The following is a 26,277-nucleotide window of genomic DNA, read 5'->3' as shown; positions in this document are numbered from 1 at the left end:
AACTGGAGAAAAAAGGCTGGAATAAAGGCAATCCCCAGGACAGACAAGTCCTAAATACTCCTAACGAATGTGTTCTTTTGAATATTCAGAGTGCTATACTTCACAGGAGTTAATGAGCCCTAACATCCCAGTTTCTCAAGCCCACACTCTTGCTGGGGAGTTCTGTATCAAGTGAGTGAGCAATTTTTGCCAGTGAACCTGAGAAACGTCCAAATCAAACCCTAGCCTCAAAATGCAAACCAGCCACAGTGGGAACACCTGCAAAATTGGAATCCCAATCCACATACTACTTGAAATGGGCAAAAAGACAAATAGGGAACAGCCTAAACTTGGACAACATTTGAAATCCAAATTGGAATGCAAATTTTGCAACTAGTTCCCACTTCTCAAAGGAAGTCCTGAGGCAGAACAGCCAAGAATTGAAGGTTAGATCCAGAACCAGGGTCCAGACCAACATTTTTGAATTTGAACTGTTTTGGCAGTGGAGAAAACAACAGGAAATAGTCCCCCAAACCAAATGATCAAGTTCTTTATGTTCACCCTTATGCCCATTACCAAAGTAAACTGGAGCTATACAGAATCTGCCTGGCAGAACTATGTAAACACCTGGGCCCTCCATTTGTCACATAACAACCCAGGCATGTTGCTGCAATTCAGTAGGGAGACAAGTCTGCCTCTCCACATCTTTGACCATGTTCACCACTGAACTTTGGGATTCCCCTGAACCCAATATTCATAGTGAAACTCTGGGGTCATGATCATAAACAGAATAAAGGTTCCCCTGAAGCCCTGCAAAGCCAAGCTGCATAGTCCCATGAAACTAGAACTCAACAACTCCATCACCCCTGCTCCCATTAAAAACAATGGCAAAGTGTTTTCCATTGTCTCAGTGGGAGCAAGGTCAGGCCCTTCATTAAAGGCTGTATGTAGTAGCAGGAAGAAAAGAAATCTATATTTCTCCTTACCTTTACATATTTTGTGTTTAAATCTTGAAACTCTCCCAATTTCCTATTCTCAAGTAGACGGATTTCATAAGACTGACCTAGAGTTTAAGGAAACATTTCCAAGGTGTTTAATATGTTGTAGCAATGAGAGAGTCATGCTGGCATTTATGTGGCTGATAAAGCATACGTTTGATCAGGGAAAGCTTATTTTTGCTAACATAATGCATTTGCCCCAGTAATCGATAGGCACTAAAGCACAGCAGAAATCTGAGGGGAAGGTTTGCGTTTTGGCAGCTAAAAGCTCTCCATTAGGGCATCAATTATAGTTTTCCCCCGGGGCTGCTATGGTTTTCTGGTCACCCTCCAGAAAGTCACCAGGGTGTTTGAGGCAGTTGTGTCCCCCCATGTCACATGGCTGCAACAGTGCTGCCTTTGTCTGTCCCTTCTGCTAAAGCAATTCTGCCAAAGCAATGGCTGTGTGAGGAGGTGTTGGCACAACAGGTCCAGGAACGATTCTGCAGAGGATGGCAATTGGGGAAAATCTTGCCTTCTTCAGGGAAGAGACAGGTCTGTAAGGTGTTTTGGTGAACCACAAAAACAAAATTTGTTTCATAAGGCCTGAAAATTCATTTCCAAGGGCTTAAATATTCCTTCAGACGTGTGGAGACAGCAATGGGTATTACAGCACGTGTAAGGACCAGTTCCAGGAAGGAAAGTCACACTTCACCACCCGACCACCACCCTCACATAAGGAATTTAGTTAATTCCTAACAGAATTCAGCTAACTGGTTTATGAAATAACATCTCTTTGAGGCTGACAGCAGACAAAGGAGACTGATATCTCAATACCTTAAGCGCAGAAATGACTGAGACAATACAAAAGCTCACTGTACTACACCACGTCTTTACAATAAACCTGCAACCAGCACCAAGGCAGGATAGGACCATCTGGATTAATGGAGCATATTTATACCTTATAGCTAGCTTTTCTTGTACATCCTGCTACCCTCCCTTTTCCTGAAAAATGCACAGGATATGACAAGGCAGGCACCAAGGAGGAGATCAGTTTGGATTTTCTGGCTCAACCAGTATCTCTGCAGAACTGGCCCTGCAGAAAACTGCAAAGCAGATCTATCTCCCTCTAAGCAGTTTCTACCAGCAGAGACAAAAATGGTAAATTTTTGGATCTGGATTTAGAAGTGGAAGACTTAAGACAGCAGATGTTTCAGAGAGACAGAACACCTTTTAAGAATCCCACCCACATGAGTACCCACCATATCCACAGAGCAGAGAGAATTGTGCTTATTTAGATGGCTGGCAGATAGGAAAAAGAAAAAAAAGGACAAGGGAGGCAATACTGAAGCCCCACATGTTTGCACAACAGCCCTACTGATGTTAGTAGGAGTTCTGCAAACAGGAAATGACCCTTGAATCCAGCAAGCGACTTAGAGCATGGGGAGAGCATATGAAGCACCAAAATAACCATGGAAACATGCACAGATCTTTACCCATCTCTTGGCACATAAGTAAAATAAAATTACAAGTGACCTGCCTTTGAAGACTGCTGGACAACAAAAGTAGATTTTGTAAACCACAGTCCTGAAATTGAGGTCTTGCACACATAAACTCACAAGACTTTCTTGTGTTCCCACTGATACATGTTAATATTGTTCACCTGGCAGATTTTAGAGATACATACATAATCAATACTGTTATATTAGCATTAAAAATATGGAGGTCAGGTTAAAGGGTTTTTGCTGAGAATCATAGAGAATACCCTTTAGACCATCAAGTCCAACCATTAACCTACAAATGCCAGGTCCACCACTAAAACATGTCCCCAAGTGCCACATCTGCTGAACTGTGTACTTGTATGAACTTGGTGTTTATCTGTGTTGTACAAATTGGCTGCTCAGTGCTTCAGTCTGGAGATACACTTCACCAGCTATAGAGTCATGACGTTCATCATCTTGAACCCATTTACAGCCAAGCATCTCTTACACTTAAAGTTCATCCCCATGCAAATATAAGGCTAATTAATCATTACAGAAGATTAATTTAGGTTTTGAAAGCAAGAGACAGTAAAATACATCTGTGACTGTACTCAGGGATAACAGGGACAGAAAAATGTAGTGGTATGAGCTGTGCTATGGAGGAAGGCAATGGTCAAACCAGAAGCATTGCCAGACATTCAGCAAATATCTCAAGAACAAGCAGGTTTTGGGACACCCTTGTGCACTCTTGCTCATTGGTCAGCCTGATCTGTTTATCTTCAGTTACAGTAAGACAAAAGAAATTAATGGACATAAAACCATCATCCATGTTCCTTTCAGATTAGCATCAAGCCTCAAAAACTCTGCAGCATGCCATCTCCGACCCCTGGCATGGGATAGGAACAGAACTGCAGTGTGGCAGGCAGTGGGCACCACACATCTCCACCTGACAGGAGTGATTCACCTTGGAGGGAGTCAGAAACAGATCCTGCAGACCAGTAAAAAAGAAATTGCAGTGCAGACAGAGTTAATATTAAACAGAAAGCCAAAGAGGAAATAACATGCTTTGATGAAAGATATATGGGTCATCTGATGGAAGCCCTGGAACGCAGTTTATGCCACAAAAAACCTCAATCGAAATGGTATTTTATGCTAACTGCTTTCCCCTTGAACTCTGAATGTTTAACTTGAGTTGCTACGTGATTATCAAACAAGACTGCTCCCAGCCAAACTTCAGAAAACATCAGGGTATTTTCCCCTCTCTGTGAAATTCTGTCAATGAGAATTTGGTCCCAATTCCTCAAAGTTCCCTTATATATCCATCTTCTGGTAGAGGTTTTTAATTTATTCTCCTTAAAGCTTTCCAGCAAATTCATTGCTTTGTGGCTTATAGTACCCAGAATTTATTAGCATGGACATCATTCAGATATTTGTACTTTTATAGCACTAAACTGCTTGGATTATACTTTTTCCTTGAAAAATACTGTCTAAACCTTGCTCACCCTGTATTTTCCACCATCACTACCAGCAGAACTCCTGAAATAGTGAATTACAATCTCAGCCCTGCAATTATTACTGTAGAGAAAAAAGGCTCTGAAGAATGACCACCTGGATTTTGGAAAACAAAATCCCTTTGTAAAATAAAGTGAATAATAGCAATCTAACCTGAAGAAAGCTGAACTCCCCCTGGTGTCAAAGAGGGCAAAGGAGTCATGGAAGGCTCTGATACACAGATCATTTATGAATCCTGCATCGCTGACACACCAGCAAGAGCAGGCACACACTGACAGTTTTCTGCTAAAACTAAATCACTAACAGATCATTTAGTCAGGTATCCAAACCTGTAAAGAAACACATCTGTAGGTGTAACTAAACAATCTGCATTTCCAGTTCCTAAGTCAGACTACAACTAGCTAAACCCAAAACAAAGCTGAAATAGAGAGCTCCCCCATACTGAGTTTTTTCATCTGTCACAGATGGAAACACACTAATACAGATCAGACTACAACTTTCCAAGTCAATACGAGGTGGTAAAGACACCTGGAGACAGGAGCAGAGGATACCAGTGCTGAGACTGCAGTGATTTGATTGAGTAGCCCAGGTCAGGTGTAATACTGGACACATGTACAGGGGCACCTAAAGCACTTCTGCCACCACCTGAAATGAAGGGGACGCTTTGCAAGCAATCCCCAGCAGAGCTGATGCTGCAGCAGCCTCCTGCACATCTGTGTGACCCAGTGCTCCCCTCATTCACCACAATCCCTCTTCCCTTCCTCAGGCAGAAAACAGAACAGTAATAAATATTCAGAACATCACAGCACATTCCTGAGATGCAGTTTGTTTCCCGACTTCATTGAAAGCTTCAAAGGCACCAACAAAAACCCGGGCAGGTGATGATATACTGTAACTTCTATTTTAAACAGGCATTCTCTGGGCAACAGCAAATTTACGTAATCTCCTCCTAGGCTAGAGTTTGAGCAACTCACTTTATGAACAAAGTAGTACCCAGTAAAGTAGTAACCACCCAGGTCCAGAGAGTTCCTGGTTTGTAATTCATGAAGCAATTCCACCTATCTGAAGGAGGATTTACAGACTGCTTACTTATTTAAACTTGCATTGTCTTTGATAATTAACACACATTAAATGTGGGCATGATCACTTAATGTGAGGACATTAGAAGTGAAAGTCAAGCACCTACTACAGATGAAAAATAATTTAGTTCAACACAGGAATGATTTCACCTGCTCAAAAGGTACAAGTTTAACAGCTTACTGATTTCCATGGAATTTAGACAGCCACCAGAATTTTTAGGTAATTTCTGAGTGTAAAAGATTATCACCATTTCAAGCTCAACGTTACATTCTGTTGAAATGTTATTTACTACACAACCACAATATCCTGTTTGCTTTTCTTTGTTTTGGTGTTACATTTCAAGGGCCACTTGCACTATGCATTTTGTGGTTTTCTGCACAATACACCGATACGATACACTAATTTCCAATTAGGATGCTGATGTTCCAGGCTGATATGACTCAGGCCTTACTTAATCTAACAAAGCAGCCTTTCCAGAAATTAATTAAACCCTAACCTTTGAATAAGCAATATCCCCAACAAAAGTCCGTGGAAAAGCGGGGGGGGGAAGCCAAGAGAGAGTCCTCTTCTCAGAATGGATCCACACAGCACTAGACAGAACCAGCCTGGAAAGTGTTTGATTATTAAGCCAAGCCAATAAAAATTCCATTTAGCAACTTTATATGGACATCCTAAAGAGTGCACAGATAAAGACAAAGGAATGCTGACAGTCAAATGCACCATGCAGAAGGAGGGGGAATGGAAAAAAAAAAAGCAAGCATTCATCATACCAAACCAAAGCACATCCAGCAGGCAGGAGGATCACCTTTGAAACAGCCAAACAACTATTCAGGGCATCAGGCACACACAGATTTTTCTGACAAGAAAGATTAATGAACCCTCAGGGTAAACACACAAGAGTGGCAGAGCTGGCATGTGAACTTGCATGCTTGAGGACACACACCTTTTTAGCCAGTCACAAGCAAAAATAAAAATTAGCATAGGACTTGCTCAAGTGTCCCATGTGTGGACACTCTGAAGGACAAGAAGCAAAAGAACTCTCAATCCCTGAACCACAAATGACGGTGGATATTCTGCAGTTACTGTAGCCTCATTTGACAAGATGCTGTAGATGTTTATCCAGTGGATATTATGAATTCACCAGCTACACAATAGGCCACCCTGAAAGCTCCCACTATGCTAGGAACATGGAAATTCTGCAAAGGAGGACAAGCTGGGGGACAGGAAATGCAAAAGGAACACTTGAGTCATCCTAACACTGCAGGCCCATCTTGCCCCACATCCCATCCTCAGCACAGCAACCAGAGATAGAGCAGGGTCAGTATAGCCAGCCTTTTCTTCCTTGCCATATCATCTCAGTTTCTGGTATCCAGTATCCAGATTGCATCCACATTGAGCTGCCCAGTCATGACCAGTGCTCATTAATTCTTTTCGTGTGGTCTCCTTCTGAATTTGCTTACACTGTGGCAATCAGAACCACAATTTACACATGCCTTGCTTTAGCATTGACAGCCTGGTCCTTCATCTGCCTCCTGCCCTTCCCCTTGCACAAAGCCCCCTTAGCTCCACCATGGTTTGGTACCCAGGAGTTCAACACTGAAGATTCCTGCTCAGCTTGCCCCAACCAGCAGGGCAGCAGCACTACAGGAACACAGCACACCAATTTAACTCCTAATTCTACCACCACACCACAGAGCTTCACTGTCATCATGTCACTTTTATGCTTTTCCTCCTTTTACAATGTGGGGTTTTTCTTGCCCCCTTTTTCTACTTCCCTATCTCTTTCTTGTGGGAAAGCCAAAGAGCTGTCTCGGAGCCAAGTTTGCTGCAGGAAAATTTCACTGCTCATTTACTACATGAACATTTTTCTGACTCCTACTCTCCACAGACTTTTGAAGATGGTCTGTTTTACAGTGGTGACACTTCATAGCTAACAGGCACTAACAGAAATACTCCTTAATTACAATGCTTTCCACTGAAGAGAGGGAGGTGCATTTAAATCCCCAAAGAATACAGTCTCACTTTGAATCGAGAACACAAAACAAGCCAGTGGACACAAAAACACTTCTAGCTGCTAACTTCATTGTGTGCACTTGGGTTTCTTTTGCATAGACTTCATCCAGTTGATCTCACCTAATCTAAATCATGTTATAAACTTTGATTTTTAATACAAATTAATCAGTGAAGAAATTATGGCCCTCTAATGGAAAGATGAAAAAATACCTACCCTGTGAAAACTTCCACTTCTCTAGCATGTACTTGAAACACTCAGGATTATCTTGGTCACATCTGCCCAGCTCAGAAAAACTCAGCTCTCTCTGTGTAAGTAAAAAATACAGGCTTTTTCTGGTTTCAACCTGTTTTAAGTCAATTTGAACAGGTTTTATAGCTCTGAAGGAGTAGCTTTTGTGTAATATTTATTTGAGTTTCAGATAACTAAAAAGAATGGTCCTGGGTGAGGGTGCTGACGAGAGATGCAGAAGAGCTGAGTACAACTCCTGACCCCACCTAGCAGCTCCCTTAGATGCCCTCAGGTTAAGTCTCTTCTTTCACCACATTTCTGCAATAGCAAACTGGGAGAAGCAAGTCCCACTCCCACCCTGGAGTGGCTGCTCAATCAGGCTGCTACCACAGGGCAGGGAAGGAGATGGGGTCAGAGCTGACTGTACCTTCCACACCAGTCACAAATGGGGCACCAAGCTGGGACAGGAGGAATCTCACTGCTTGCTGTCTAGTTTCAGGAACACATAATAAATGCTTGGTAGGAAGCAAATGGGAGAAAAATAAGTGTTTTTTTCTGAACCTTTTTAGGAAAATTAAGTATATTCTCTTGTAAAAATGTATATTACTCCTACAAAAACAGCTAATCAGGTCAAACCGACAGTATTTCTCAAGCTTCTCACTGCTACCTAAAATATGATCATTTAGGACACAAATTAGAGGAAGCTAATTGGAAAATTTCAACATCATCTCACATTGACAGTAACATTCACACAAACATCAAATCCTGTAAAATCACAGCCAAAAATTCTCTGTCAAAATTAAAGGAATTTCAAATTGATATGGATAACGGGGTAAAGTAAAAAAATAATGTGGAATATGAGGAAAAAAATCTTCCCAATATTTTCATACTTCTTATTACACTCTGAGGAACTTCTGAGCACTCTCTTTTTTCACAGATATTGAAGATTTATGGGGGAACAAAATGCAGTCTAGGGGCTTCCAGTAGGAGTTGTGCACAGGCTACAATCCAGCAAGTTCACAATCCCACTTGAATTTCATCCAGATGTTAGCAACAGAAGAAAGGATTACAAAAAGAATAGAAAACAGCCTCTTGGTTAAAAGACAACTGAGATTCTAGATTCCTAGGGACAACAGAAGTCAGATGCTCTACTTACGCAGAGGTACCCTGTCATCTGAAGCAAGATTCATAGTGAGCTTTGGGATGGTGTGGTTTGGAGACAGGGTTGTTTATCCTGGGCTGCCAAGTGAAGACAGAGCTGCCAAACATATGGGAAAATTGCTTCTAGCACAATTAATGGCTTCAGCTGAGACACCAGAACCTACTCAGAGCTGTCTTCAAAGTCAGGCAGGAGACAAATTCCTTCTCCAAAGATGAAGTGCACCACAAGAACCAAAAACACCAAAAGCCACTTTCAGAAACGGGAAAGACAAATTAGCTTTGTTAGCCATTTCACTTTTTTAAGCCATCCAAACCCAGGAACAAAGTGGAAAGGGGTCAAGGAGGAGTATGGCACCCCATAACAATTAGGGAAAAAGGATTCATGGGTTGGTGGGCAGGCACCAGGAAGCACCTGGTACTCACAGTCTCAATGACACAAAGCCACTGCTGCTGTGTCTGTGACCTAAGGCAAGAATGAAGCATTTGTCCACATGGGAGAAGCCACCAGCAGCAGAGCTCCTACACATGCCCGGGGCCTGGTCAGTGATGGCAGTGACTGTTAGGAAAAGAGGCAGCTCCTAGCACGGGACAAAGCAAAAATATCCCCATAAACACAGCTATAATTAAATTAGAAGAACACCCAGCCAGAGCTGGTCACTCAGCCTTCTCTATACTTCATTCAGGCAAATAAAGAACTGTTCCAGGAAAAGGACAAACATCCAGGCAGTTGTGACCCCATAAAAACTCAATTACGTAGGAGTTAACGTCAATATAAAACAGCTTTTTTCATTTACTGTAAATCTCAGTGTTTAAAACTGGGTTCTCTGGCTGTAGAAGATTAGACAACCAAATTTGAACTTTAGACTTTTTAAGGGAGGCAAAGGTTCTCTTTTGCCTCCTGCTGTAAGCAATTTCATCTCCTACCCAAACAATTAGCAATCTACTCCACAGCATCCTCTTCAGCCATTCCTTGCCCAGTGCTTCCTGCACCTTCCTTTGGAAAAGCAGCCAGAGCACATCTGCAGCTGAGCTGAGGCAGGACAACACCCAACAGATTTTAAATGTACCACTTTATGCACACATATCTTGAACCTGGATATATGCCTTGGCACCCTGGGGTTGAAATCTGGGGCTTTTGCTTAGGTGTGACCCAGACTCCAATTAAGTCCATCATTAGGTTTATGAGGCATTGTTTGCTAATGCACCTCTACAGCAACACTCCCAATATCACAAGTTCTCTCAGAAGTCAGTGTTTCTCCCTCATGGCTTGGGTTTTTGGCTTGTTTGTTTTCTGAACCATCTAGGACTGGCACTAAGGCTGACTCCTGGAAGACACCATAAAGCAGAGATGTCCAGCCTTCCAAACCCTAACCAGCTGTACACTAAAATCTTTGCACAGCCAAGAACCACAAATCACACACTGCAGATCAGGAGAGCTGAACGAGGCCCAAGAAAACTTTACAGGCAGATGACGGCAACTTACTCTGAAGTACCACTGGGACACTGGGCTGGCTTTCTCACACCGCCTGCTCTCAGTGACCCTCTGCCACCAAACTTAGCCTCCCCCCCCGTTTGAAGTAATTAACATCTGAAGTTCTGAGCCAGCCCAACACTGGTCATGAAACAAAATCATGACTTGAACAGCTCACAGTCCACATGTGGTTCTGGCACTACAGGATAATTCCCTTGGGCAACGATTTTCAGGGTTTTTTTATTTTTGACATTCTGTTTTTTAAAAGAATGACTTTATTTCCTCACATTTATTAGCATTCAGATCTGCTGTACACAGCGCTTGTTTCCTCCACATTCCTCCTGCTACAATTTCTGGAACCACCTTTCATTGCTTCCATTTCTGTCAATGTTTGAAACTGGTTTCAACCAGCCACGGTCAAACCACACCCCATATGACTGCAGACCATGGAATACGCACTGCATCAAGCCATCTTGCTGAAGCAGTGGTTTGTAATATGGTTGCTGGTTGATTGTTTGTCTGAAAATCCCTATCCACAGGAGACACTGGAATAGTGCTAAAAGGCAGGCTAGTTCCAGAAACGTTAGGATGTTTGTGCTGCAGACTTCTGGACAGTGTAGTTCTGTCGACAGATATGATCCCTGACCAAAGGAGCAATGCCAGCAGCAGCTTCCAGTGCAAGGACAGCACCTTTACCAGTCTCACGGACAGAAGGTGGAGTGGTATTGAGACACCATACTAATAAGCCTGTACTTTGTCCCATCAGATGAGTAATCCTCCTGAGACCTAGTAAAGACCTCTTAATGAAGGAACTGCCCTAAGGATCAGCAAACTAATATTGTGTTCAATTTGGCTTCAGTTTCCCAAGGAATGTGGGAAGGCAGGGGAGGAAAGAGATCGGGAAAGACAAGTGTAATGAGTCAGTCTTTGGAAACCAAGCTACAGATTTGCCTCTAGTTACCTCATTTACAGGCTGGTTCTGGAGTTGTGGCCAGAGAGCACGCATGGTTTCAAACTGGAGCAGACTAACTTGGGACTCTGCCACTGCTCAATGTCCCCAAGTCAACTTAAGAACTAAGCTCACTCCATTATGCTCCCTTGCAAATACTTCCCCTGCCCGTTGGTGAAAACACTGGTCTCTGGTTTCCAGCTCCAGAGTCCTCTCAGCCTCCATCCTTGAGGAGAGTCCAGGCCAAAGACCTCTTCCTCCTCAACACCCCTCATCATCCCTCTGGGTCTATCCTGTAAGAAGCAAGGCTCAAGAGAAGCCATTATGCTCCACATGCCTGGAGTCCTCTCCCACCTGTACACAAACACAGCCACTGGACTCCTTCCTATATGAAGCCCATATGAAGTCTATTCAGATCTTATGTGAAACTCTCCACTGATTCCTCTTCTATCTCTGCTATGCAACTTGACCTTCAATTTGCTACCCAGTACTTCCAGCTTTCCATAGCCTATAGATCAAGCCTGACAGAGCTTTCTTCCATGCAGTTCTGCATTATGGACACTCCTGAGCTGGCCCACTTACCACCACTGAACCAGTCACGTGTGGAGAATGTGTTTCAGGGCAGGAAGCAGAGCTGCTTAACAGTGATAAAAGGTCAGTAACTGAGGGGTGAAGAGCTAAAGTTGAGAAGAAACATTTGAACAGCAAGTGGCAAGAATCACCTAGCAAGCAGAAAACCCCAAACCCTTTATTCACAATTTGGGAAAGTAACCACACCGGATGTGAATTGCTTTGTTGGTGCTGGGACAGCCACTGTGTGTCTTTGTATCTGCCTTACTACAAGCCAGCCATGACTGCCACAGGGCAGAGGGACATTCATTAATGAAGTTACCCATTTGCTAAAATAATCCATCACAACAATCAAGATGGGAAGTTTTATGTAACAGTGCTTGGCCAATCCACGATAAACACAGAGAGAGGTTAAGGTGCAAGAGGTATCCCTTTGCTTACAGCAAGCACAAGCTGATAAGGTGTAGGGAATGGTCTTAAATTGCTTCACGAGATGGCTGTAGCATTGTAGCTGGGTCACAGTGCTTTGGAGTCAGCCAGTTCTTCTCCTGTGCCACAAGCATTGGTTCCAGAAACCTCAGCTGCCTTGAGGTCCCCTTCACACACCTCCTCAAGCTCATAGAACATAACTCTACTACGGGGATTAATTTTCTGACAGAGCCTTTTTTAACCTTTTTTAAGCCTTATCCATTTTTAACCCATGGCAATGTTCTCACCAATCGCCCACCAACAGAAACTAGACACCCCAGCTTCCCAGCTCGGCCCCTCTGCACAGCTCCTGCCAGCCTCATCCCTGCTGTGTTCCTCCAGGCCTGCCCAGCTTCATGCTCTTCTGGGTGTGCTCTGCAAAGACACATCCCACCATGGGGAATGAAAGACAGATGATATCCAAGAAATGCCAGTGAAGGAGGAAGCAATGTCAAGGTGTAGCAGTAGACAACTCCTTGCAATAGTAAGCAGGACAAAGCCTAACACAACATGGTCTATCCAAAAAGGCAGTAACAGTCTTACTTTGCAAAGGAAAATGTGGACTGCTCCAGTCACAAAGTTTTTTTAAAAACTCATGATATTGCATTAAGAGTTGTCCAGCTTTTTCCCTGCCAAGGTAAAAAAGTAGGCACTGTCTCACTTATGCTAAAATATTTGGCTGCCAACAGATTTTCATTTAAAAAAAATATTTTCTTCCAATACAGGAAAGAATTGTGTTTCATAGGAAGATTTGCCTCAATCTCACAACTAATACACCCCATTAAAACCTCCTGGGATCTGCAGTGTTTAGATGAATAAACTGAGATGACACAGTCACATATCCCAAGCATCTTTGGATCTTGAGAGAGAGAACAGTGACAGCTTACGTGACAGGAAAACCCTGGTTCCTTGGGTAGAGCCTACAGTATTTCACTGATATTTCCATGCTGGTTCTATGGGGCTACCAACACAGATCCAGCTGCACCTGAGGTCAGAGTCCAAGGGAGGTCAGGGCTCTGATTTCTACCAGCATTAAAAGAAACCTACCCAGGGAGGCACCCAAGTGAGCATCCTACTCAGTGCATGAAGCTTAAAGAGCTGGGGCAGTATCCTGAGGCAGGAAAGGATCTCAGTAAAAGGGCAGACAGCCTGCAGCTTGTTGTTAGGCCCTTTTTTACTGCCTGGCAGAGACTGAGCATAAATATGTTTTAGCATAATCTGTGCATGGAGAAGTCTGATCCCCTCAAGGCACACACACAGGAGGTGCTGCAAAGCGACAGCCAAACACCAACACAGATGTGTCTGCACAAATGGTGCCAAAGGGGGGAAAAGAAAAAACTCAAAGTGTTTGTTTATCCAGAAGTGTGAACTAGTCTGTGAGGTCAGCTATAGAGGACCTTGCTGCACTGAACCCTGGCAATTTGTCAAGTTAGGCACTTAGCAGAGCCACACCAGCCAGCCTGTGGGGGAGATGTCACTGCCCAGACCTCAGAGCAGCCCTTGGATACCTGCTAAATCACTCCCTGGCCATGCCCTCCAGCAGTGCTGCGGGACTTGCAGTGGTAAGAGCCCTCCCCAGTCCAAGCTGGCCCATCTGCTTCATCAATCTGGCCTTGTGAGATGAAGGCAAGAGGCTGCAGCTTAAGCTGAGATCAAGCCAGTACTTTGCCACAGGGAACTGTGCATGCTATAACACTGCCTTAAGTCAACAGTTAAATCAGTGGTACTTCATTACTTTTAAATAGTTGATCATCTGGTATCTAAATGCAGAAAATTAAATATTCCTCCTTTCCTTCATCCCCCCTCCCCACTTCTATCCCTCTTTTCCCATCCCGCTGTCCTCCCAGTAAGGCAAAGTATGGGATTAAATCTCATGAACTGCTCCCAGGAAATATCCTCTCCTTCAGCGTACTGCAGACCCTACCTTGGTTGAGGTAGGTCAGAGTTTCTTCGTGCAGTTTCACGGCGGGTGAGGTGGCTGTGCAGAGGACGTACTGAAAGGGTGGCAGCTTGGCATCGTTCTCAGGAGACAGCTGCGGCTCTTCCTGCTTGAAGATCGGCAGCGCAAGGACATCTCTGCAATGAACAAGTTATACAGTCAGTCACAAAGAGTTTAAGGACTACCCTAGCCTCAATCTGCATTTGGTTCTCTGAGATAACGGGGGTGGTCTCTGGAGAAACACCAGGTTAAAATGGCTAAAAAGAGGAAGAACTGGGCCTGTATAATGTAACCAGGCAACTTCTGTGTCTAGGATATCGGCACTGCACACAAAAGAACAGAGAACTGGCAAAACAGAGTATGTCTGAGAATTAATGTAAGTTTTTAAGAAATAAATCAGATTTACTTTTCAGTTACGCAGTCTTCTCTGTGAGGAAAATAATACCAAAAATAGATCCTTCATCCTTGTGAATGTATTTGATTAAGAGCTCTCAGATGAAAGCCTTTCAAAAAAAAAAAAAGCAAGAAAAGGCATTTCGACAGCTGAATGTCAGATTAGTAAAATGTCTTCAAGCAGCAGCCATGGGTGAGAAGCAGACACAGTTCTGGTGTACAAAGGAGATATTCAGGTAAATGATGGCACAAACAGCTGGATTAATTGATTCATAGTATCTCCTGGCATTCTAATAAACCTGGTCCCAAGGAATCACACAGCTCTTATGCCAGCACTGGGCTACCTTCATAAATGTACTCAGGTGCATGGGAGCAGCTTCATTAGGACCTGCACACAGTCTGAGTTCCCACTTCTTTACAATTCTTTATCATGTTGATCATGTGTTGATAGTGACCTGCCTGCTGGTTTAGTCCCAGGCTGAGCCCAACCCACACTAATCCCCAAGCAGAACTGGTATTAGCAAGGCTGAGAGCTCAACAAATGATCAGTTGATTAGTAAAAAATGAGATGTCAGGAATAAGCATTCTTATCTCAGTCTGTCTGATACTGAAGAACCACATTAGCCTCTCCTATGACACTAACGCTGCTGATCATTGTATCCACCTACTTAAAACATTAATACCCTTCCAAATTAGGAGGATTATACTGAACACAGTAACAATTCAGAATGAGTGATTCTTTTTCTCTTATTTCTTCCAGATGTGTGAAGACTCGAGATTCTCGTTACACAGGCTGCAGTTCTTCTCCTTTTGACAATCCATACACAAAATGCTCTAAGAAAAGCCATCCAGCATGTACAGGCATGCACACTGAAAGGGCATTATGAATTTTTTCCTTGCCTGCTCAGTTAATGATCCACTCATAGCATTCACAACCTTGAAGGCTACCCAGGTCATCAGTGAAACACTGCAGCAGTTTAGAGTAAACTGCTCAAGTGCCTGCTTCAAACACAGGTACTCCTGTTTATGGGAAAACAATGCCAAAGAGCAAACTGTACCATTTCAGATGCAGACAGGAGAAAAGAAACACCCATCTCTGTTTCCATTCTCTCTTCCAACCCCACACCCTCAATATTATCAGCCACTCAAAGGCATCCAGCCCCATTTGCTTCCTGGCATTACTGACATAATCACAGCTCTTGCCTAACTGCTGCCACAGAGAGGGGTTTTTTTCCTTAGAGATGATTTACGACAGTAATGAAGTGACAGAAATGCCTGCAGTAGATTTCTGAAATAGACAGCATTGCTCCACACACATGCAGGATCTGATACTGCTCCGGAGTCATCTCACTCAGCCCAGATGCCAACATTTGCTCCTAAGGATGCCAACATTTGCTCCTAACGCACTCCTCTGCACAGTTCTCTCTGAATGCCTGTGGCTTTACAGATGAGAACAGGTCGAAAACTCCAGCACCCAAAAACTTCTCCAGTTCGGCAGAAACAGCACACAAAATCTGGCCTAGGTTTAACAGTTAGGGATGAGGAATTCGTACATATACTCACCTGAAACAGATGAGAAATTTGGGCAGGGGGAAGCCAGAATTTAAATACGATATCTCACATCAGGTTCTTTGCACCCCCACACCTGCTGGCACAGCTGTCTGGTCGCTGAATTCTGCAAGCATGCAGGAATCCATGACTTGGTTTCTGGAAAGCTTTACCATATTAAAGCTCCAAAGAAGCTGCACAAGTTAATCACATTTTTATTCCTAGAGCATTTGAACTAATGGCCTGTGGTATAATTGCTTTGGGTCAAGACCTTCTTAAATATTCGACCTTATTGGAAGAGTTTGGAACTTAGAATGAGGTCAAAAGAATTTTAAAGTTGTAAGTGTATAAGTCATCACAACACTTACCCAACTCTTCACTCAAGAGTTGCACATTAAGTTTAGGGGAAGAACAGGCTTTTACAACAGTTCCTATCCTTAAAAAAAAAAAATATTTAAAAAATGTTGAACTCCTTAAAACTCTCCCAATTTTCACCCTTATGCTAAATATTTACAGTTCTGGTCTTAAATAACAGTTAGTTTGCATACCTGGGAGGAGAGAAGGTTTTTGAGAGTTCAGTCATCTGACAGAACAAAGTAAAAAAGGTACTGGGTTTTCATAAAAAAATGAATGAAAATTTACAAGAATTTTTCTGTAGTATCATCTTGCTCCAGCTACAAATACCACTGAGGTACAGCAGAACTTACACAGACATCTCAAATACACATAAAGCTCTTGATTTCTGCAAAATATAACTTCTACAAACTTTTCTTACAGCAACTTCAAATATTGTAGTATTTCAGTTTCTCATGCATGTCTTGACCTGTTCTCATTGAAGGTGAATTGGCCAGAATTAGATATCTCTACATAAAAAAAACATGGGGTTTGTTCAACCAACCTTCCCTGCAACACCTGAGGGCATTGTTGCCATAAAAGTGGTTGCAGGGATTTTAATCCCAGATCAAACCCTCCATGTTCACAGAGGCAGATACTCACTAAAGCTGAAGTTTGTTCCTAAAACACCAATAGGTCACCTCCATACCAGCAGCCTTCCTGACAGAACAGGTATCCTTTATCCTCCAGCTAGCATCAAGCCCGCAAAAACAAGCTAGTGTGTTTTCTGGCCCATTAAATAGAATTTAAAATGTGGAGAGTAGCCTGACCCACACCTGATGATCTTGTAGCACTCCTGCTACAAATCCATGGAGTTAATGAAGCAGCCTGACACTCTCTAATGGAGAATATGCACAAGCACCAATGCTGATGCTCCTCTGCTAGTACCATTTTCACTGCCCCAAACTAATCAGATTTGCAAGTACAAAGCAATAGAGAAGAAGACTCCTGCCACATACACGTTGTGAAACTGAGTTATTGACATAGAGGGAGGACGTGAAGAATCTTGTACAAAGAAACGTAAAAGCTGCCAGAAGGCAAAAATCTCCCAATATTGTATCATTTGATAATGGGAGGTTACTACAAAATCCAAAATAAAATTCCTTTACAAGTACACTGATAGGCAGCAGGAATCGTCAAGATAACATGTGTCCTTGAAAGGGAAGCATTATCTGTGTTCAAAGTGCTTCCCCAGACAAACTCAATGTTCTCTCAAGAATGGTTATTTGGGGGTACATTTGAAAGTCAGGGTTCTTAGGCCACAAACAGGTTCTCCACTGCCACAATTCAGCAAAAATCCCACTCCAGCAACCGACACCAGCTGACAGCTGAGCTTTACATCTTCAGAAAACAAATAATTCACAACCACCCAGCAAAAAGGGAACTCCCAAAGTTGCCTGCTTTGACATCGTTTGGAGGGAGGAAACACGGGTTTGTGCTACACATGTCACAAACTATTGTTTAGCGGCCCTTGTACTTAAATTAGGCACATTTAATTAAACGCAACTGTGCGGAGGCAGGAAAAAGCTGGTTTAGGCAAGTTCAGAAAGTGAAATTCTGCGCTTTTCACACATCGTCCTAAAAACCAGAGAAAGAAATCCCATTCCCAGAAAACTGGGTGCCTTCTCAATTTGCCATCAGGTGCTTTGCTTTCCGCAGAGTTTTGACAGCGCTCCGCCGCTGCCGCACCTCCTCCCTTGGAGCTGCGCTACCCCGGCCCGGAGAAGAAGGAACGCGGCACAAGCAATAAAGCAACGCTGCAGAGAGCTGTCTAGCCAGGCGCTAAAACAGTAAAGAAGGAAAAAAGAGCAAGCAAAACAGGAAAATAGTCTCTCAGACAGAGGGAGCGGCGCTAGCCCCGGGAACCCGGCGGGCGGGCGGGGGGCCGAACATCCACCCGTGCCAGGGCTGAACATCCACCCGTGCCAGGGCTGAACATCCACCCGGGACTCACCGCAGGTAGCTGCCGCTCGAGTGCTGGTTGTAATGCTCCGGCTGCGTGTGCCAAAACAGCATCTTGGGGGCGGCCGGCGGCGGCGGTCCTTGCGCTGCCCACCCCACGGGTGCCCGGCCCGGCTGCCGCCAACTGGAGCCGCGGCCCCGCCGGCTCCCGCCGCTTTTATGGCTCAGCCCCGGCGGGCGCGGGTTGGCCGGGCCGGGAGCCGCAGCCGGGCGAGCCCTCCCCCGGCCCGCCCCAGCGCCAGCCCCGGCCCCCGGCGGGCTCGGGCCGCGCAGCCCCGGGGCGGAGCGCCGGCCCCAGGGACGGGCCTGGGCCGAGCGGGGTGTGAGGGGCCGTGGGGCCGAGGCGCTGGGGCACGGCAGCCCCGGGGCGGAGCGCCGGCCCCAGGGACGGGCCCGGGCCGAGCGGGGTGTGAGGGCCCGAGCGGGGCGTGAGGGGCCGTGGGGCCGAGGCGCTGGGGCACGGCAGCCCCGGGCCATCCCCCGGCGGGCTGGAGCTGCCGCCTGGCCTCTGGGCTGTGTTTTAAACCGAGCCGCTCCATCCGACAGCAGTGTGAAAGCCCTGCTGAGGTTCCTCTGAGGTTCCTGTTGGAATGAACGACAGCTGATGGCTGTAGCTCAGTGCTGTCGCTTACATCGCCCTGTGCCTCGTGTTAATGCGACCTTTGTGTCAGGGGGTATTTTCCAACTGAGAGAGCAAGAGGCAAAGTTTGCCAGAGGAAGTTTATGAAGAAGAGAACAGTGTCAGAGACCAAACTCCCCCCTAGGCCACTTGAAACGCTCCTGTCTTTTCTATCTCGACTCCCCCACACGGCATGGAGAAATCTGTTCCCTTTCCGTCGCAAATTGCAGGTCCTGATCCTCACCCCCAAAGCTGCCCACAGCTGTCATTTTCCTAAGCCCCCCTGCTCTCAGGGCACCTTCGTGTCCCACCAGTCCTTCTCTGGTCCGATAGCTTGGGCGGGGGGAACAAAAGGGTAGAGGGGCTCCCTGTTTGGTCATTTCCTATTGGATATCCAGCAGCAGAAATGGAAACAAACTCTTAATTACTCTGTGTCATTAAACACCTTTCAGTCGGTTTTTCATTCAAGAGGGCTTCCTATCCCTGAGGTTCCTGGTCAAATTTCAGCTGAGAAAAAGGCAATTTACTCGGGGTACTTGTCAGCATTCACTGTCAGATTTCACCATCAGATGAGTTTTTTCAGACAGATGAATTTTCTGTTCTCCTGCCATGATTGTAGAATATTGCTGTTGTCGTAGCATTTATAGATCATAGTTAGGTCAAGCTCAACAGAGTCAGATGCAATCTAACTATAGGCATTGGGTTTTTTGTATCTTGAGGTAAAGAACAATGTAGCCTGAAAGGTAACTAAGCAGCTTTACAGAGATGTTATGTGTCTAAGAGCTTTTATGAAGAATTGTTTATATCTGCTTGGCTCTGTTAATTTCAAAAGAAACAGCACAGTTCAATGTTCCTTTACAGTATCCTTGGTTACTAAACAGACAAACACTGGTTCTAGCAAAGCAAAATGGCTGGAGGTATCTTTTTTATACTCTTGAAAATATTTAGCTCTGTTCACACAACATCTGAGACCTTGATTAAGCAAAGACTATATATAGCTTGTGGACAGAGAAACAAGGCAAAGTTTGCTGAGCTGTCCAAGGACTTCTCTAAATAGTAAATATCCTTCCACAGTTTAAGTAGTTTGCTGCATCTACTGGGGAAATATGAAGTCCAGTGTAAAAGTAAATTGCCACACTGTATGAAACAAAGGATCCCATTGAGTCTGGCATGATATATTTTCTTTACTATCCTTCTAAAAAGTACATATATTGAAGTGAAAATTACTTTAAAATAATCCCACTCATTTCCTCTCTAGCCTGTTGATGAATGTAGAAAATAAGGTGAAATCTACTAATTAATTTTACAGAGACTATGGCAGCAGCTCTGTCTTCTAAATGTTCCTGTCCTTCCCATTCCTTTGAAAGCCAAATCTGATGAAGACAAAGACTTCTTTGTTCCTTGACTACCTCTCCTGAAAGAAATCTCAGCCATTTTCTGCTCTAACTGCTGCTTTTCCCCTGGTGCAGAAATTTTTCTACAGCATCAAGTATCTTCTGGCCTTCAGAATCCACCACATCACATAGGACAAGTCATCCTCTGCTCCCCTCTGGGGCTCCCATTATCTGCTCCTCCTCTTATCTTAACACAACCCCTCAGTGACAAAGTCTTCTCCACCACAGCTTTCTCACCCAAGCCTCCCTTTACTCTGCTACTTCCTCCCAGATCAAAGTAATTTCTTTGCTGTTCTGGTTGCTTTTTATCTCTCATTTTAGATGCTTGGTCAATTTGCCATGGTATAACACTTTGATCATATGATTAAAAGGGATTGATTGAATATTTTGTTTGATGGATTTTTCTACTTGAGGAAATGCTATGAAGGGACCTTGGGATACTTTTTGTGTTGAAAAAAGGTATTTAAAAAACAAGTGTCTTTTCCTGTGGATTTTTATACCTGGAAACCCAAGTAGTGTGCCAGTGAGTTCAGTCCAAAAGTTCATTCTGCTGCTTCACTGTTTGTTGCAATCCCTTTAGCTAAGCACTGAGTGGGAAACATCTTTGATTTGCTTCACTGGAGAGTCGAGAGGTTTTGATAAGCTTTTCAGCACCTGGAACCAAACTAGTAGAATTTACAGTGAAGTGACTGAGATAGAGTCACATATTCAGTTCCCTTTCTGCTGTGGAAGAACAGTGCTCCCATTAGCCAAAGGACTAAAGGGATGTGAGCATTATAACACTGTAGAGATGGCTACAGATGTAAAAGGAGTGAAACACTTCACTTGCATGAAACTGAAAACAGAACATCTCTATACCTTTATGACTTCCATCACAAACATCTGAGTTGCTTCTGGGTAGTCTAACTCTGTATCAGTTTAGCAATTTTGTGTTCACAAAGCCACAGATAAACTTAAAGGATCAAGAGTGAACATTATACTGTATCAAAGAGCTTCCTAAAGCTGCCATTAGTTCATTATGGCATTAGTCAAGGGATTACTCCACCTCCCCCCTGATGCACAGACCATAGAATCTGGATGAGCTGCAGGGATCTGAAATGAGATGGTCCCCCAAGCACTGAATATGCTCTTAGGAAAAATAGTCAGCATGTGCCTTTTGTGTTGCCTTTCTGTGTATTTTAGCTTGCAGGTTTCCAGGCTTTGACTTGGGGATCCTTGGGGGAGTTATAATGAAACAGGCTCTGCAAGATAACCAAGAAATGTCACTGGGCTGTGACTGGCTAAATTTGCTCACCTTTCCCTGGAAATCACTGAAGACACAAGAAACTAGAAGAGGACTGGAAACCTGAGGTTTTAATCAACTGCAATTTTAAGAATTAAGAAAGGAACAGCTTTTACACAGCCCTTATTGCTCTAAATTTAAAAAGAACAACATTGCTTTGACTTTGACAAGGTTAGGGACGGCTTCCAGTGGCAAGTGTAGACTTTCACAGATAGCCCATTGACCCTCAAAGTCTTCTCATTTATTCCATGCTGCTCCACTGTTCAGATGGAAACCAGCATAGATGGCTTCACCTTGCCCTCTACTGAACAGAAGCTTTGGGCAGTGGCTACCACCAGGCGTATGAATGTAGTCATGGTGTTACAGCCAAGAAGGAGGGCACTGAACTGGAAAAACTGAGAATTAACAAGGTCTTGAAAGTGTGCATTATACTGACAGAAACACAGACCTTATTTTGGTTTTACAAGAGGAAGATTAACAGGTGACTCAAACATAGTCTATAAATACTCACATGGAAAATCAACATTTCATAAAAAATGCTCCTAAACCTCACAACAAAGATAGAAGAGCCTCAGCATAAACACTGCAAGTTTATAAAGCAAGGCTAAGAACAGACTGCAGTAAATGTAGTCAGCCATGAGTGTAACTTTCCCAAACTTGGTGGTTAAAGCCACCTCCCGCCATCCCCATCTTCTAGATATAATTATATAATTATATAATAATAAAAGACGAACTTAAAAAAAAAAGAAAAAAGTTGAACAGAAAGGAATTAAGGAATTCATTTAGGTCCTGTGGCCAGTTTGACACAGGAGAGCAAAGAAGCTCACCAGGACCCTTTCTATCTTTACAATCTCTGACGTCTCCTGCCAAAGGCTTCCAAATGCAGCCTTATTAAAGTCACCCTGCTCTACCTCGTGAGTGTGAAGCAATGTCCCCCCTTCCCCTTCCCTGACAGTCAAACTGCCCCCATGCTCATATGTCATGATGTGCTGTCAACACAATCATCCTGACACAATGAGAGCCACATTAACTGAACTTAATAGCAAAACAAATATCAGGAAGAATACCACACAGATTGGCTTATTTTCTTATTCAAGTCATTCATTAAAACTCTCACCATTTTCTTACTTATCAGAGGTCACCATCAAATTTCCAGCTGCCACTAAATTTCCAGGCACAACATAGCACTGATGTATCCACGAGGCCTTTTTTGCCACAGAAATTAAGCCTCATTTGTGAGCTCTCCCCAATGTCATATTAATCATTTTGACTGTCCTGATTTTATCACCAGAATCAAAATTTTCTTTCTTCCTGGTGAACATTTCTTTTAAAGTCATTTTGTTGTGGAAACAAAAAAAATATTTACACAATGAGGAAGATGGATGATTGGATGACAAAATAAGTGCTTTTTAAATGCTCATTATACATCTATTGGCATAGGCTGTCTCATTGTGAGCTACAGGCTGCAATCGTCGGGACACACAGTAGCCGTGTTTACATTGCTGCAAGAGGGACCTCCGGAGCCAACAGCATGAGTAGGACAGCAGCACATGACTTAAAAAAAAATATAATAATAAAATTTAAAATAAAAAAAAATTAAGAAAAAAAGGAAAGGAAAGAACAACAACAGAAAAAAAAAATCATGTACTTTTTGGCCAGCAGCAGACACTGACTCTGCAAACAGCTGTGGCCAGAACATGAGCACATCACACTCACACACACAGGGTGGCAGAGCAGGGGGACCGTCACTGCCTGCTGCTTTGTGGGGAGCAGGAGCTGAAGCATTGTCACTCAGAGCTGACAACAGCCCAGTTCTGCTCACAGCTCTGCTGCCCGGGGAAGCTTTGCTTCATAGCTGAAAAGTTGTAGCTGGGCCAAAAATATCTGTGATGGCTGAGTGTATCCCACATCCGCCCAGCAGCCTGGTCTGCCACCCTGCCCCAAACACTGTGTCAGCACTTGCAGGGAGAGGAGAGCAGGGAAAGGAAAGGCCAGGAGCCAGGCAGCAGCAGGAACTGACTGCTTCAGCCAGCTTTGCCAAGGGTGGGTGTGGGAAAGCAGAAGAGGTGCCACAAGATGTCTAGTCCATAGATCCCACAGACCAAGGCTGTGTCCTCTCTACTCATGGAAAGGGAGTCCTAAAAGCCTGAACAAGAGGCAGAAGACTCCCTCTGGAGATTTGCAAGCACCACCAGACTGGGTGGGGTGGTTGGCATACTGAGCACCAGTGCTTTGATCAGCAGGACCTTGGGAAACCTGAGTTTTGCAGAGCTATGCAAAGCACTGCACCAAGATGGAATAACCCCATGCATCAGTTCAGACTGAGAACCAACTGACTGCAGAGCAGCCCTACTGAGGAGGACCCAAGTGTTTTCTTGAAAGATTAAGTACAGAACAATAGTTTCCCCTTGCCACAAATGAGGCAAACCATTCCTTGTAGTGCATGAGATCAAGGAAAGCTATAGCCCCTTCTCCTTGGTGCTGGTGGAACTGCGCCTGTTTGAGCCTCCTGTTCAAGGTGGAGAATTTGAACAGGATCCAGCAGGTGAACTGCTGAAACACTCAGAGCACAGAGCACTTCTCCTGTGAGGAGAGCTTGAAGGCATTAGGCTTGCTGGGTCTGAGGATGATGAGGTCAAGACAGGTCCTAATAGCAGCCCACTATACAAAGGCATTAAAAAAGGTGATGAAATCAAGAGCTTCTCATCAGCAGCAGTGATCAAGGCAATGTACACAAGCTGTCACTTGGAACTTAGACCAAGCATTAACAACAACTTCTTCACCAGAGGACTGGAACAGGCCACCAGACAGGCTGTGGCATCTCCATCCTTGGTGGTGTTCAAGACAACAGCAGCAAAGCCATGGCTGATGCAATCCAGTGTAGGCTCCAGCCCTGTTTTGAGGTGGAGTTTAGATTAGAGACATTCAGAGGTCACTTCCCACCAACATTTCAACAAATCCATGAAATCCTGCAAGGAGTACTATGGTCCTGACCCAGGTTTTTGTGCACATGCCCCACAATCCCCTTCCTGTTCAAGGCGATGTCCAGGTCTTTACCACATGCGTAATGCCCTAGCACATGTGGGATGTCCACAGCTTCCACTTCCTGAAGAGACTCATGGTAAAAGGTCTGCATGCTGCTCTACTGCATGTGCTGTCCTGCCCCAGGGAGACTTCTATGCAAAAGCCAGCTGAAAAGTGGTTATTTTTAACTCTAGAGGAAAGGCTTTATTATAATCTGGAGCTGGCAAAGTAACAGTGTCAAGTAGCCACATCCTCTCCAATGTAAACTCTTCAGACATGAAATAATTCCAGGATAATTATTAGACACAGTTGAGCATGTAGAAAGAACTCAAATGCTCCACCCCAGGGCATTTATCTGTTGTAGGACAGCACAGAGCATGAAATACATTACAGTCATTCATTTCCCCTGAAACACTTTAGAGACAATTTAAATTCCTTGAGAGGAAAACAATTCAAGATCCTTCATGTACTCAAAACACCTTTCAATGGTCCCTCAGAGAATGCTTAGTACCTCAGCAGAATCACAACTTATAGCTGTAATATCACAAACAGTTATTCACAAACACTATGTTTAAAAACTCAAAATACAAGAAAACATTAGCCATTATTATTATTATAATACTTATTCTTTTCTTCCAAGAGTAAAGCTTCTATCAAATGAGGTTTTTCTTATAGAAATATAGCTCTAGCTAGATGATTCACACAATAAATTCATAACTAAGAAGAAGATAGACTGGAAAAGGGAGTGCGGTTTTCTTTTATTAGCTACATGCAGTCTGACTGTAATTATTCCCAACTGGAATATTTGTACATAAAAGCAATTTTGCAATGACAGTAATTTGTACAATTATTCTAATAACATGCTATTCCCTTAATTTTTATAAACAAATTCTAAGACTCGTTTTTTATTGTGTTTGCACAGCAATTCCCAAGTCAAATAATGAATCCACCCAAGTTCTCTGCAAGGTAAAGTAAGGTGAGGTGAGTGGAGAGTGATCTCTCCTGCTAGATACAAATGGATTTATTTCCCCAATATTCCTTTCTCCTTCAGGATATCCCAGATTTCCTGCTTTACAAGGTGTCATCTCTTGACTTTGCAATTCCTGTGGGGCAGGATAACACATTTGTATTAACAAGTTAATACATTTGTATTAACTTCATATGATGGCACAGAGTGTGGATGCAGCTCACACATGCAAGTATCCCATCACCATTAGGTAATGAGCAAGTCATCTCACATTGCAGGAAACTTAAGGGCAAACTGACATCACCAAGACAGTGATGGATGTGTGAATAAATCCCAGGGTGATGAGTCCCAGTCTAGCTCTCCCTAGGAGCCGTGCAGCAGGACCAGGGAGAAGCCCTCTCTGTCAGGGTGGGACATGCAGTACTGAAGTCCGTGATTTCACTTTCTCATTACACGTCCAGGGATAAACTTCAGAATTGTTTGACAAAAGGTAGTGGAGTTACAGGAATGTCAAAAATGTGCAAGTGGAAGAAGAATCACAGAAACACAGAATATCCTGAGCTGGAAGGGATGCACAAGGGTCATCGAGTCCAGCTCCTGTTCCTGCAGAGGACACCCCAAGACTCACACCATGTGCCTGAGGACATTGTCCAAACACTTCCTGAGCTCTGTCAGGCTCAGTGTTGTGACCACTTGTCCAGGAAGCCTGTTCCAGTGTCCAGTCACCCTCTGGGGGAAGAACCTTTTCCTGATATCCTAATATCTAACCTAGAGACTTTTTTTTCCACATAAAAGTGGGCACATTGATATGACTTTACAATAACATGAGTGAGACCAATAAAAACATGACAATTTCAGCACCTTCC

The 26,277-nt window shown here is 43.9% G+C and overlaps 1 protein-coding gene across 1 annotated transcript in view; it reads right to left on the bottom strand.

Moving 5' to 3' along the window:
- The window catches only part of TFCP2L1 (transcription factor CP2 like 1), a 35,960-nt gene extending 17,709 nt beyond the window's left edge, over positions 1-18,251 (bottom strand). The window contains exons 1-3 of the mRNA XM_058840243.1: positions 18,118-18,251; positions 13,815-13,966; positions 966-1,042 (exon numbers count right to left, since the gene is read on the bottom strand). Of these exons, the coding sequence (XP_058696226.1) occupies positions 966-1,042; positions 13,815-13,966; positions 18,118-18,179 (291 nt within the window). The 5' untranslated portion in view covers positions 18,180-18,251. The remainder of the gene's footprint in view (positions 1-965; positions 1,043-13,814; positions 13,967-18,117) is intronic.
- Between the last annotated feature and the right edge of the window lie 8,026 nt (positions 18,252-26,277).

Source organism: Poecile atricapillus, chromosome 5 (assembly GCF_030490865.1).
Source record: "Poecile atricapillus isolate bPoeAtr1 chromosome 5, bPoeAtr1.hap1, whole genome shotgun sequence".
NCBI lineage: Eukaryota > Metazoa > Chordata > Aves > Passeriformes > Paridae > Poecile > Poecile atricapillus.
Note: the sequence above shows the minus strand (reverse complement) of the source record. Positions and strands in the feature narration are given on the sequence as shown.